Source organism: Myotis lucifugus, unplaced genomic scaffold (assembly GCF_000147115.1).
Source record: "Myotis lucifugus unplaced genomic scaffold, Myoluc2.0 scaffold_5, whole genome shotgun sequence".
Lineage (NCBI taxonomy): Eukaryota > Metazoa > Chordata > Mammalia > Chiroptera > Vespertilionidae > Myotis > Myotis lucifugus.
Genome location: NW_005871053.1, coordinates 8277364 through 8292646, shown reverse-complemented (window position 1 = coordinate 8292646; position 15283 = coordinate 8277364). Strand labels below are relative to the sequence as shown.

General features: G+C 40.3%; 1 protein-coding gene across 1 annotated transcript in view; it reads right to left on the bottom strand.

Moving 5' to 3' along the window:
• Nucleotides 1-3934: 3934 nt before the first annotated feature.
• WIPF1 (WAS/WASL interacting protein family member 1) overlaps nucleotides 3935-15283 on the bottom strand; it is a 37183-nt gene continuing 25834 nt past the window's right edge. The window contains 4 exon segments of the mRNA XM_014467941.2: nucleotides 3935-6960; nucleotides 10243-10356; nucleotides 11313-11522; nucleotides 15132-15171. Coding sequence (XP_014323427.1) covers nucleotides 6905-6960; nucleotides 10243-10356; nucleotides 11313-11522; nucleotides 15132-15171 — 420 coding nt within the window. The 3' untranslated portion in view covers nucleotides 3935-6904.

Sequence of the window (15283 nt, the reverse complement as noted above, 5' to 3'; positions counted from 1 at the left end):
GCAGTTTGATTCTGAGATGGGAACTTTCAGAAGTCTGCAAGTGTTTAATGAAATGATGTCTGATTTTTTTAAATTTTATTTTCTTGTTTAAAGTATTACAAATAGTAGTACATATGTCTCCTTTTTTCCCCATTGATCTTCCCCCGGCCTCCCCTACCCCCCAGCACATGCCCTTACCGCGCCCCCCCCCCCAGTGTCTTGTGTCCATTGGTTATGCTTATATGCATGCATATAAGTCCTTCGATTGATCTCTTACCCCCCCCCCAACACTCCCCAGCCTTCCCGTTGTAATTTGACAGTCTGTTCGATGCTTCTCCACCTCTGTATCTATCTTTTTGTTCATAAGGTTATAATGTTCTTTATTAGCCATAAATGAGTGAGATCATGTGGTATTTTTCTTTCACTGCCTGGCTTATTTCACTTAGCATAATGCTCTCCAGTTCTATCCATGCTGCTGCAAATGGTAAGAATTCCTTCTTTTTTATAGCAGCGTAGTATTCCATTGTGTAGATGTACCACAGTTTTCTAATCCACTCATCTGCTGATTGGCATTTATGCTGTTTCCAAATCTTAGCTATTGTAAATTGTGCTGCTATGAACATAGGGGTGCATATATCCTTTCTTATTGGTGTTTCTGTTTTGGGCAAAGGACCTAAATAGACACTTTTTGAAAGAGGACATGCAGAAAGCCAAGAGACACATGAAAACATGCTCAAAGTCACTAATCATCCAAGAGATGCAAATCAAAACAACAATGAGGTACCACCTCATACCTGTCAGAATGGCTATCATCAACAAATCAACAAATGACAAGTGCTGGAGAGGATGTGGAGAAAAAGGAACCCTTCTTCACTGCTGGTGGGAATGCAGGCTGGTGCAGCCACTGTGGAAAACAGTATGGCGTTTCCTCAAAAATTTAAAAATGGAACTGCCATTGGACCCAGTAATACCACTTCTAGGAATGATGTCTGAATTTCACTGGCTCCCTCGAGATCACTTAAAAGATAGCGTGTATCTGATAAGATGAGCTGAGAAGTGCAGGTATATAACATTGCTTTAAAAACCTCAAGGTAGAAATTACGACCATCCCTCAAGATGTGAAGAACCAAAGAACTAAAAGACGTTCAATCACTTACAAGAGGCAATGTGTCCCGGGTGGTAAACGCAGGTGCAGGACTAGAGCCAGTCCATAGCTCAATGAGGAAAATAAGGACAATGCACAGTGAGTTTTCTGTGAAGCTGTATTTGTTCAATGGAGTCTACTGTGTTTCATTCTAAGATTAGGTCTTTTCCTTGTTTTGCCTTACTAAAATGTCCTTGCTTTTATAAAGTGTCAGTATGTTTTTAAGCTGGATATGAAAAGTTGACAATGATATTACGACTCACCATTCAAATTTATTTACTCAACCTTGAGTTTGAATTCTGGATCTATTCAAGGCAAGTGGCTTGAGGATTTCTAATCCACTCAGGCTTTAATTTCTCCATGTGTAAAGTCACAAAGATCAACAGTAACACAGGCATTGATATTTGCAAAGATCTTAGCACAGTTTGTCGTACATTGTAGATAATCAATAATTGGTGGTGGCCAGATGAAGAATAAGGACAATATGGAAGTGTTGTCTTCTAGATAAGTAAATTAGATAGAGTGTCAGTGGTATAAAATTGTGTTTTCATTACTGTGTTTGATGTTTTCCCATTTATTCCATGGTGGCCTCATTTGGGATCTATCCATGCCTTTGTTCCAAGCGTTAAGACCAAGGCTATTTCCCTTTCATGCACATAGCCAACCCAAGAGCCCTGTGTCAGTTGTTAGGAACATTCCAGAATCAGTGATAGGGTGGGGTTGTGTCTACTGGCTGAAGTTCTCATTGGATCTAGAATTTAAATATACACCCTTGGTTCTAGGACTAGTACTTTCCTGTTGTAGAATGTGTATCTTTGCTTAAATCTAAGTCAGTGTTTGTTGATGATTTGAATGAATAAATGTAAAAATGAATCTCGGAATACAGTAGCTCCATAGAATTAAGGTTTCCCAATTATCTGCTGCTGTTTGTTTCAGGGACCTATCGGAAATAGATAGCATTCTTACAGGTGACCTTTAACTTACTAACTTGCTAAGAAGACAGCAAACAGGAAAAAAGTGGGAGTTCCTCATAACTAAAACACATTTTTGTGAAGTCCATGATGGATATTCCAGGTGTCCTGGCAGGCATCGTCCTAGTGAAGATTTAAGCCAAATTTCAGCTCATTGTCTAATAATATCCAGACTTGTTTCCCTAATAATTCTAAGAATTCTGTAATTACATTTTATCAGACTCCTTTGAATGCAATGAAAATTTTTTACTGAATATGGCCTAGGTTCGATGGCAAAAGGATTAGGAAATGGAGTGGAACTAACTTTCACTGAGTGCCTGACATGTGCCAGATATTTTGTACATTTATTTAAGCTTTGTAACCATTTTGCAGTTGAGGGGGCTAGAGTTCAGGGGGCTTAAATACCTTTCCGTGGCCTTTCAGGGAGCAAGTGGCAGAGCCGGGATTCAGATCCAGGTTCATGTGCCCACGACTCATTCTGACTCTGTAACTTATCATTTGTCCTTTCCAGTAAATGTGAAAGACACGTGAAACAGACTTTAGCAAGTGATAGGAAGGATTATAAAGAACTGAGTGTGTTATGATGAAGGGCCATACTGCTTGCCTATTAGTATGTGATTTGGGACCTTAATTTACCCAACTGTAAGGCCACAGAGTTGGACTAGATGACCTCTGAACGGGGTGACCACATGGCCCCATTTGCCAGGGCAGCCCTGGCTTATATCTGTGGTGCCAAAGCAACGATTATTAGCATCCTTTCCACGTTAAAGTGTTCCACTCCGGGTCATAAATTCCAAGCCTGTCCTGATATAAGGCTCTTTCCAGGTCTCAATTTCTATGATTTCCAATCGAATCTACTAATTCCTTTGAGAACTGAAGTAACATGAATTTTCGTTTCCCAGCCTGTGCAGTGTAAGGGGCTGACAGCACCTGAGGTGACTTTCGTCTGGAGGTTGTTTGCATTTCTGATAGGGATGATTTTTCTGCTCTTACTGCTTTCCTTTGAAACTACACTAGTAAATCCCCTTCTAGTCAATTTGGTTCTAGTTAGTTTGAGATCATTATATAAATATTTGTTTTCAGTTCATACTAATAGTGGCTACCACTTATTGAGCACTTAGAGAAGTCAGGGTGAGTGCGTTATCATTTAGTGCACTTATTAATGCTGTAAGATAGCTTACTTTCTACATAAGGAAACAGGCTTAGAGAAGTTAAGTAGGAGATGGAGCCAGGTCTTCCTAATCTCTTAACTATTATACTATACTGAGATACGTACACAGGCACACCTACATACACAGCTGTTAATTTAAAATCACACAAAAAAAGGCAAGACTGGCTATTCCCTAAGGTTCTTTCAGGAGCTGTATTTGTATAGCTGCATTTGGATAGTTTCAAAACAAATTCCCTCTGATTTCCAGTAGCAGTCTCTTTCTCTCAACCCCATAAGCATCAGATTTAGAATTTTAGAGTTTTGGCCATCCACCCAAATCTGGTCCTGTCTTCTGAGGGAAGGCCTTTCCTATGTTTATCAATGTCAATGCTAGTCTTTGTAATTTCATCTTCCATTGCTTCTACCATCCACTTTACCACAGAGTAGAAGCATCTGCCTCAAATAAAGACAAAAGATTTTGATGAAGAGACAGGTTCTCAGGAAAAACAAGGTATTAGAAAGTGGATTCGATGAATATTTACTTACTTATAGAGACCTTTTCTTCTTCTTCTTCTTCTTTTTTTTGAGAATGTCTTTCTTTACCAGAGTATAAAACAGAAAACAGACACTTGCTTTTTTGTTTACATTTACATAGACAATACTTAAATAAAAACCACCAGTTGACACTCATATCATTCTGCTTTTATTTATTTGATGGCTAACTTACAAAGACACAGATGTCTTGGATAGACTCTGTCCCATTTAAACTATCCCCATGACTTAGATACCAAAATGTGTTTGTTTACATAGTGCAGTGGTATGAAAAATGTTTTTTTCTTTCTTTACAGTCCCTGACTATAAACAGGGGAAAATTAATTTCATACCAAAAATTTGGGGCACTTTAACAATTATCCCATCCCATATCTGTTACTAAGATAACACAATTGGTATTACAAGTTAAAATATAAAGGCCTAACTGTTTGTTACAAATATGCAAATAACCCGCTACTTAGACATAAAAAGTTGATTTTTTTCCAATCACAAAGTAAGGCACCATTGGATTAAACACTTTCTAGGCTTTTACTAAATAAAATGCATAGTGAAATAAATACCGAACACTGAATTTTAATACTGTAATACATTTCAATATAAAATGATATGTGAATGTTAAAATACTGTATTGCATCTTGAATACATTACCTGGAAATTTTATGGAAAAACACATGTAAGCTCTGATTTCAGGGAAGAAAATTATTCATTTTTGTGATTTACCATAGTTGAAAATTTTAGCATAGAACTTATTCAAAGTTTTGGATGCAATTAGGTTGCTAACTTTCAAAGCAAGAATGTAAGTGTATTCATGAAACATTCACTTAAAAAAACACATTCTAAAACATCTCCCTCCTGGGTGAATAGTAACTTTGAGTTGTGACCCTGTTTCAGACTTTAGGATGGTACCTGCAAAGTTGAGATATACAAGGAAATTGGCTATTCGTACTTCCCTGTACAAAATCTAGACCCCCTTTCTTTGGGTCACACTTTCCTCTGCCATATTTGCTAGCAAGGCCTCTTTTCTGAAGTGGGTCATTAGGCTTTCTCATAGGAGTTTTAATCAACTATAGATTCAAGAATGATACCTGATCAAAGAATCCCAAATAAAACGATGCTGCTATATTACCAAAATATGAGCAATACCATTTTTGGGGGGAGGAAATACTTTGCCAAGCTTGTTATACCTTTATATTTCTTGATTCTTTGGGTAAAGGACCCCAAGTGCCTGAAAGACAAATGAAAGGTAGAGGAGGGAGGGACCCAAGTTCTCTAATGTACTAAGCCCAGGACTTTGGCAAGAAAAGTTATAAAAATACAGTATATTCAAATGGGCAACATCATAATTACTTAGACATCCCATTTAATAGAACTCTAAGTTCTTTTGCTTTTATATAAATGAAACAGTTATTTCTTCTATAAATAGGAATGCTTCTTTCAAAATTTTCTTTGGATTGATTTCTTGTTAGCATCTCTCAGTCACAGATGAACAATACACTGAAACCATGATACAAACTTTAGGTAGATATACATATACATTTGTGACCATGTGCTTTTGAAAAACAAGTAATGGTAATTTCAAACATAATCAACTGTTATAAAATAACTAAATGGACATTTTTTCCCTAACTCTGTAGCTAGATTAAAAATCCCAGTAAAGTCTGTAAACAAAATCATACAAAAAAAGGCAAGGCTGGCTCTTCCCTAAGGTCCCTTCGGGAGCTGTATTTGCATAGCTGCATTTGGATAGTTTCAAAGCAAATTCCCTCTCATTTCCAGTAGCAATCTCTTTCTCTCAACCCCATAAGCATCAGATTTAGATTTTTAGAGTTTGCTCATCCACCCAAATCTGATCCCTTCTTCTGAGTTTCTGATTTGCTACCTTTCCCTGACTACCCCCTCCCCGCCCCCACTACTAAGCCTACAAACCTCCCGGCCTGAGGAGCAAGCTGGGCGGCCTCTTCCAATGGGCAAGGCAGAAGTCCAGCTGACAGGTGATCTCCAGCCAGCTGGTTCTGAGCCCAGAAGCCCAACAGGATTTCAGTTTCCTTGCAATGGCTTTATTCCACGTAACTGTAAACCCTATTAGAGTAATTTCTGACCTTGGGACTGTGAAGCAACACTTGTACACAGATACTAAGGGAAGAAGGAAAATAAGGGAGCACAATCTAAGGTCAAGCTGTCTGCCAGGCAAGGTGTTGGGTCCTAACCTTATTTTTAGTGACCTCTTGAATTGCTAAACATCATTGTGCATTTTTTTTTTAAACAGGAGGTATTTGTGCTAGCCTCTGTCTTTTAGACCTGCATTGTCCAATATGGTAGCCACTGCCATATGTGGTCAGAGTCCTTGAACTGTGACTAGTCCAGATAGGGATGTGCTTTAAGTGTAAAACACAAAACCAGATTTTGAAGCATTAGTACAAAAAAATAATGTAAAATATCTCATTAATAATTGTTATTTTAATTGCAGGTAAAAATGATATTTTGGATAAAAATATATTAAAATTAATTTCACCTATTTCTTTTCCTTTTTTTATTGTGGCTACTGGAAATATTTAAATTGTATATGTGGCTCACACTATATTTCTATTGGACAGTCTGTCCTAGAGCCTACCTCAGGCTGCCAAAGATCATAATCTATAACTGCAAAAATGTCATGTGCACCCTTGCTCAGCAACTTGTGTAGGTGGTCTGTGGTTCATGGAAACAGACAGGAGGCCAAGCACGCAAAAATGGCATGGAAGCAAGCAGCTCTCAGGGACTTTAACGTTATCTGTAGCAAACATGCAGTGAATGTTTGAATCTGGTTGGTTGAAAGCTGGGACACAGTTCATCTCTGCCTACTTGCCATAAAAGCTAGTTGAACCCAAGCAGTCAGCACTGGTGGGCTGTAGCTGAAGCAAGCAATAGCTTTGAGGATATACACAGAATAAAAATCTAGGTGCATTCATTGGATTCCCACCCCCCACACACATATCCCCACATCACCCTCCCTTCTTCCCTACTCCCAGTATGAAAGGGACAAGGAAGACAAGGGGAGGAGGGTGTGCAACTCTTGATAGCAACAACAGAAGTAGCTCTTGGACTCGGGTGGAGAAGAGCAGGCTAGGATCACCTTGGGATGGGAGGAAGGGGTGGGGCACCCCTTTCTCTTCGGTTGGATCCACCTTGATGAAAAAACAGACAAAATATAAATTTTGGTTAGAAAGCTTATGTTCTCACTGTAGAAATTCAAGGATGTGTGCAAAGGTATTCACAACCATACACCCTAACCAGGGATGGAAATAACTGGCACAGGTGGATGAGAAGTGAGAGGGGATGGGAAGAAGCAAGTAAGGATCTGAACAAACATTACTAAGGATGACCCACCACTGGCTACCGAGTACTTGCATAAAGTTAAGAAAATTTAAAAAATTGCTTCTTATCACAAACGTAGTATGCATTTATTATAGGTTTAGAAAAAATAGATAAGTAAAAACAAAGCAAAAAGATTCACCCATGTTTGCACCACCCAGAGATAACAACATTATTTATATATTTTCTATATATGAACAGTTCCTTTTTGTCTTCCAAAAATTAGGTCATATATAGTCATTTTGAACATCTTTCAAAGTCATTACTCTTTACACATGTAATTATTGATACACTGCATTCTATGCATATTTGTAAGCTATCCAGGTTTCAGCCATTTACAATATTTGAAGTTCATTTGTCCCACACACATTTGTCTAAGGATCTTACTGTTGTTAGGCATAGGGCCAGGTGCTCAGATGCTTAAGCATGTCTACCAGGGGCACATGGCAATTGAGTGTGCCTGCTGAGGCCACTGCTCTGAGACTCAGGTGAGCTGGCACCAGCAGATTCCTCAGCAGGCATCTCAACAATGATCCTAGTAGCCCTGTTAGGGATTTCTGTGATAGAACCAAGTCTCTGAGCAAGGACAGGAGTCAGAGGAAAACAGTGGCATCCCACTGTCTTGCTTGTTCCTCTTACTATCCCAACCAAGTCTTTTCTTGGGCAGGCATCTGAGGAAGGACATCTGGTTTCACACCAGCCATCTGTCATGGGGCCTTGACTGTCAACTGCTATACCACAGGGTTAGCAAAACAAGGGCTGGCCTTGTGCAGAGCTTGAACTAGGTGGCACTGCTCAGGGCCGTCTGGGTGCCCTCCCAGGCTGTGGGCCTGGAGGCCAAGGTAGCAGGAGCAGAATAAAACCATTTGATAGTACTTTATGTGTTTTTTAGAGAGATGATTCTTTATCAGTATAAAAATATTAAAATGCACAATGCTAGAAATTTAAAGTAAATCTACAAAAAGAGGTTTGGGGGAGCAGTGGAAATTAATCCACCAATTTAAGAAATATTTTTAAGTGTCTACAATGTTTCAGGCTCTGTGCCACTCCAGGAAGATACAACAGTGAGCAGGACATAGTTCCCATCTTCAAATTTCATAAAGTCTTAAAGACAGGAGGATGGGGAAGGGAATGTGATCAGCTATTAAATAAAAAATCTAGAGGGGCTGGGGAAGATGGTTCTGTAACTGACTTAATATATGTAATCTGTAATACTTTCAACATAAAGGTAAGTTAAAACACACACACACACACACACACACACACACACACGTAGGCAAAGTAAGTGCACTGTGCCACTGAGACATTCTTTTGATTTACTAAAGCAATTCTAATAACCATAACCTACATGTCTTTTACCATAGTAACCTACTTTTGCCCACCTGTATGTGTGTGTATTAACATATTTAGAGTCTATGTGAACAACTCCTTAAAGTGAATTCATTTATTAGTGCCCAAGAGGGAAGAAAAGCAGGCTCTACTCTTACCAGATAGAAGCCCCTCTTACAACATAAACACACACACTGCACACACACACTACAAACATGCATATATAAACACGCAGAGCTCAAAGAAATTTGTCCCATGTGAAGAATCAATTTTTAACCAAAATTTCAACCACCAACTCTTGTATGATAATTTTTATTATAACTACACCTCTTTTACTAGGCATCATCTAGGAATGCAGTATTCCACATAAATGATTTTCCCCAGGAATTAAACTTCTCCTTTTAAGCAGCAATATTCTGTTTACTTCTATTTGTTCATGAAAATTTTCCTAAAATATTTTCTAATTCTTTGAATTCTTTAGCACAGGCACAAAGCACAATTTGACCTATCTTTGATAATCCAACAGAGACATCTAGTGTTGTCCTGTGCTCTAATATATAGCACAATTCTGTGTCCCTATCTCCTCCTTTGCCACCTATCACTTCTCCCTGAAGTCAGTGATTTTGCTTCTAACCAACCTTAACTTCAGTTGATACTAATCTGCTCTAAGGCTGGGAATCAACTAAATATTAAGAACTCTGTGCTAAGAGTCAGCAGGCTCTGAGTATGTGTAAGGAGCTCAGCCAGGGAGTGAGGGCAAGGGGTGTGTGTGTGTGTGTGAACATTTTAGGGACATTGTGACTGTTATCTGACATGTTCAGATACTTTTTCTCCACACATTTCTGCTTTGGGAGTTTGGTTCTGAAGCTAAGCCTGTCACAGGTCTGAGTCTCATCAGTGATATATGTATATTTTACGCTAATTCTTTTTCAGTTCTATACATTTGTTGTAAAATTTTAGTTTTCTGTTTCCTCTTCTTGTTCACATTTCCCCCCAATAGTGGAAAAGTGAGTCACTTCTTATGGTAGTATTACATATATTAGCAAAAAAAACCCCAAACAAAACAGAAGCAACCTAAGTATCCAATAATGGTAAACTAAATTATTATATGCGGACTTGATGGAAACTTGTATCATAAAAACCATGTGATAAAATAGGGAAGTGTCTACCCCACTACCAAAAACTTCACTCTCTAACTACAACCATATAAATTAATCAGAATTATTAGATGGATAAAAATTGATGAGAACCTGGTAAATGAAAATATGTGGAGAGATTATGGGTACACTTAAATTTTTCATGTAATACTCTATAAAGCTATAATTATAATATATTTAAAAAGATCAAGGCCATTTCAGTAAGTTTTTGTTATAATTAAGACATTTTGCTTGTATCAAAACTAATAGGAATAGAAAGAAGATGGTTCTATTTGTGCCATCTTAGGAAGATCAAAATGAGGGGCAATTGTCTAAACAAGCAAAATAATACAATTTGATCTACTAGCAACCCAACAGTGTTTGGGGCTTGTGATGACACATTAAAATAATTGTTTCTCATATGCATTCTGGATTATCTCCATTTTCCCATCATGTGCAGAAGGGGAGTTTACCAGAATTTAGACGGCATCAAACCCGGAAGTGATTTCTCTGAAGTCTCCCACTCCAGGCAATAGGCCTGGATTTTCTATGCACCCCGCAATTGTATATAAACCAGAGTTTTCTCAATTAGAGTAGGAAGCCACCAAAAGCCCTTGCAGAAATACTCACTCCGGCTTTCACTTCTTGCCAATTTACTGGGATAACTTTTGGTTGTTGGCACATATGGCTCTGGAGGTGGCAAGTCAGAAATCGGATGGAAGTTGAATCTGCTTTCCCACTCATCTGAGGGAGAGAAACAAACAGTGCCTTCAGAACAGGCAATCTGCCCTGAAAACATGTCATGTAAAGCACAGGATGAAATAGAACTGAAGAGATTGCTTCTAGTCTTACGTCCAGAAGTTTAGAGAAAAGCTGGAAGTACTAGAAATGTCACTGACATCGCACATGAATAAAATATATGGGTCTGCCAATCAAACCAAAGCGAGATCCAAGGGATTTTAAGTAGAGCGATGCTCAGGAGCTGGGGGCCAAGGCTTGGGACACCTCTCTTAACAAGTCCTCCCACCAGTGGGAGGAATGCCTGGGACCCTCTGAACAGAGGAAGAGGGAAGCTGCTTATACCTCAGGTCATTGGGCCTCTTCCCTACAGCAAACTGTTTAGAAAGGGAGGTAAAAAGCTAATTTACAAATGGTTCTTTTCAGAATTCTGGTATCGCTGGAAAGTTAAATATGACTCAAACAAGGAAGAGCGAAAATGACCTGACTTTTCGGAAAGTGGAGAGGGATCACTATTTTTGATTTGAAATCATGGTGGGCCCTAAAATGGTTAGAATAGTGATTTTCAACTGCTGTGCCACAAGAATTTTTAAAACATGCAATACCTGACTATTTAGTCAGGGGCACTGACCTCTTTTCCCTTAGATTGTCAAATTAAAAAATGACAACAGCCAACACAATAATAGTCATCGAGTGTGAATGAATCACAATTAAACCTATTTTTCTTGTCAGATTGGCAAAAAAGACGTTTTTTGCTGTGCCTCAGAATTTTAGTAATTAGTTTATGTGTGTCATGGGATGAAAAAGGTTGAAAATCGCTGGGTTAGAGCAGTGTAGCGTGATGACAATGAGGGTCATGCAAACAAGAAATATTAATGCAAACACACACCCAAATACAAATCTCCCATTCAGCTGCTGCTCTACAGCTTGTAGGATTCCAAGAAGCTGGGACCACACCTCACCTTCACATGAAGAGTCTTGGAAGCCGTTTCTAATTGATGTTGATGGTGGAGGTGGGGGAGGAACCCCAGCACCAGGCCTGTCTGGAGGAGGGGGGGGCCGGGGCCCACTCCTGGGACTGTCTACTCCTCTGGACGGCAACTGCGGGGTGGCAGGCAGGGCCCGAGATGTGCTGCCATTTCTGTTTATTGGAGGAGGAGGTGGGAGAGGGCCTGGAGTAAAAGAAAAACCAACATTTAGGGCCATACCTTACATTCTCCATCACCAAGGTGCAGTTATTGTGTGCCTGATGGATACAGGCCCTTTACTAGAGAACATGGAGGAATGGTGGACACTTCCTAGGAGATTTAGCCAAGCAAGGAGTAGGCACATATAAACTCAGAAATGCACATATGTATACACAGATGTGGAATGAGTGCATATTGACAGCTATGGCTGTTTTGGCTGTGAGTATTGAGATTGGAGATGATACAGTTGACAACAGGTGATAATCTGTTTATACAGACGATTATATACATACTTAAAACACATTTTAATATTTTAAGTAGCCCTTGAACTAATTACTGCAACATGATACTTATTAAATAAATGCTGTATTAAAAGAGGATTTTAAATGAAGAATAAGATAGCTATGAAGTTATTTTAGATCTTCAGATGGGTTAAGTTCTTTAATGCACAGTATTATTGCTAATTCCACGGGCACACAATCTCTTTCCAGACAGAAGTGGGTCAGGAAACCCAATGTTAGTCATCCTGAGAATAGAAGTTCCTTCTTGGTTCTTCCTCTTTCGGGGGGCGATTAACTCAGGGACTGACAAACAGCTCATCAGTGTGCATGGCTAGAAATGCTGGTGCAGGACCCTGACCCTGAGCAGGCTGCTTGCCTACGGAGCTTGATTTCCTATTTACAAAGAGCACCAAATAGTTACCTTTCCCACAGTGCTGTTGCCAGGAATACTTAGTCAAAAAACAAATAAAAAGCACTACAAAAGTATTTGAAACTATTTTTTAAAAATGCAGTGGTATGGTAGAATTAGAAAACTTTAAGTTCCTAGAAAAATAACACAGAAAATTCTTTTTGATAATAAAAAGGAACCTATCTTGCCTCTTCCATCCTCCAAGTGCAGAGGCTGTTTGGGTCGTGAGTAAAATTAACAAAAAGAAGAACTTAAGCATTTCCTGTAAACCAAAATGACCTTAGTAACTCCTGATCTTCAGCAGTGTGCTCCACTTGTCCGATGCTGACGTTTTATGTAAAACACATCTTAGTGCTATAAATATAAGTATCTCTTATTAACTGCATATTCAGAATCCGGTCAGAGGACCTACAAAGGAACGACTCGTCCATCGCAGACATCCCTGCCTGAAGTCTTGGCTCAGACACTTGATGAAGGCAGGAGGCAAGCCCTGCCCTGGTCGGTCTCTCACCCCAGGCAAGCATAATAGGAAACATTTCTATTCCCATTGGCAGCATAATAACAAAAATGGTCATTTATGTTGGGAAATAACCACTATATTCACTTAATCTCATTTGAATTTTATAACAGCCCTGAAAGGCAGAGACAGCAGATGAGGTGTTGAAAGTTAAAAAGACCAAGTCAGGAGGCTAATGAGAAGAACCAGGATTTGACTACAAATCCGTCAAATTCGAAAGCCTATTCTCCTAACAAGGAAGCTAAGCCACCTCTCAAAATCCAGGTGGCCCTTGATGATCTTGCATATGTTCCTTGTGGGGATGTATGTGGCCTAGAGGCCAATTTGGCAGTACCTATGAAATCCATAGTTTACTGTGCACACCCATTGACCTAGAGCCAGTGGTCGGCAAACTGCGGCTCTCGAGCCACATGCGGCTCGTTGGCCCCTTGAGTGTGGCTCTTCCACAAAATACCGACTTCTGCGCATGGACCACCAAGTTTCAATTGCACTGTACGTGCGCGCCCGCACGTGGTATTCTGTGGAAGAGCCACACTCAAGGGGCCAAAGAGCCACATGTAGCTCTCGAGCCGCAGTTTGCCAACCACGGAGTCCTAGACATTCCATTTCTAGAAATTCATTCCAAGGAAATACATAGAGATGTGCACAAATATTTGGTTACAAGAATATATTCCTGCATTATCTGCAACAGCAAAAATCTGGAGATGGCTATATGACCAAGTGAGGGATTAAATAATCAAGGTATTTTGTAGGATTTAATATTATGCAGTCATTAAAAGTCAGATTGTATCATATCAGGAAATGTTAATGAAATATTGTTAAATAAAAAGCAAATTAATACTAAACAATATACGTAGTATGATACTAATTTTATAAACATGTATATATATATTTTAAAAGGCTGAAAGAATTTTTAAAAACTGCTATGATTATTTTTAGATGGTGGTGGTGGTAGGATTATAGATGATTTTAATTTTCTATAATAAACAGGTCTGACTTATGTAATTGAAAGGAACAATAAATGTTACAATTATATGTGACTGCCCTATTTTGGGGGAGATTTAATCTGTTGATTCATTTATTTGGTAGAGCCATGCAATCAGCTTCTCAACCACTTTGGGGGGAAATCCATAGCTTTTGGATAAAAAGAAGACACTGTGTTTCATTCATCTGACTACCTGTTCTTGTTAATTCACTGCAGACTACTTAATGAGATGCCACAATGTCTAGGGACTGGATTGAACGGATTAGTGACTTTGTATGTTTGGAGTGGACTCTCCGTGGCAGGGCGGTTTGAAGGAGTGGTTTTCAAACTTTCCTGCACATTACAGTCACTGGGACATTGCAATCCCAGTATCCTGATGCCCCGTCTGCAACCCAGACCAACAAAACCAGAAGCCCCGGGGAAGGGGCCCAGGCATCATGCTTTTTAAAGCTCCCCAGGTGATTGCAGTATATGGTCAAGTTTGGGGCCACTGGTTTAAAAAATGGTGTTTATTAGGTTCCCGAGGTCACAAGGTCAAAGGTCCGTTAACTTTGCGGAGAGAAAAAAAATGCCCCATTTCCAAACATCTTCCCTGTGTAAGGTTAAATTTTAAAAGTAGATAGTTCCCCTGATTCCATCAATAACTGATGCAAAACAAAAAAGCACCTATTATAATTAGCAGAGAGAGTATGATGCTGGTAATCCTCACACGTCATTTCATACTCTGAAAGCGACTCCCTCAGACTCAGGTTTCTCAGCCCTAGGCAGGGGCCACAGGTGTGCTCCAGCAGGTCCTCCAGCCCATGAACTACCGTGCGTAGCTCGAGTTTGTGCTTATGAGCATTTCTGTCAAGCGAAGGCTTATGCCTCTATCTGATTCTCCCAGTGCTCTGTGCGCCGGAGATGTGAGCCAAGAGCCAAACGGGCTCTAACATTTGTCTTTACTGTGCAGGGAAGCGGCCGGAAAGTTTGACAGCTAAAAAGAGAGAAGTGCAGGAGTTCATTCCCTCTTAAATAACTGCCCTTCTTGTTGGAATAACGGGCCCTCCTGCAGGAGACGGGAAAGTAGCTCCCCAATTAGGACACCTGAAACCACTTCAGGGAGGCCGGTTGCAGAGTGGTGAGATGAAAGAAGAGTTCTAGCCTCTTCGGTATTAACTAGTTTGTGATCCTCTCACTTTCTTGCTTCCACAGTCTCCTCATCTCTAAAACACGGACAGAGAACAGCTATCAGCCCCGCTTCCCTCGGGTTTGCACGCGGCCAAGATGCAATCAGGCCTTCAGCTGGACTCCGTTCAGCCCCTATCAGGAGTGACGTGTGCAGGCTGGGTTTCGGGGAGACCAGGAGTGAGGTGTGCAGGCTGGGTTTCGGGGAGACCACCCACCCCACGCCTCGCCATACCTGATCGGCCCGGCGGGTCCCTCACTGGGGGCGGGGGTCTCTCACTGGGCGGGGGAGGCAGGGGCCCCGAACGTCCAGGCGAAGGCAGGGGAGGTGCGGACGAGCTGCCGCCGCTGGAACCCGGAGCGGTGGGCCGCGCCGGGCCTGCAGGG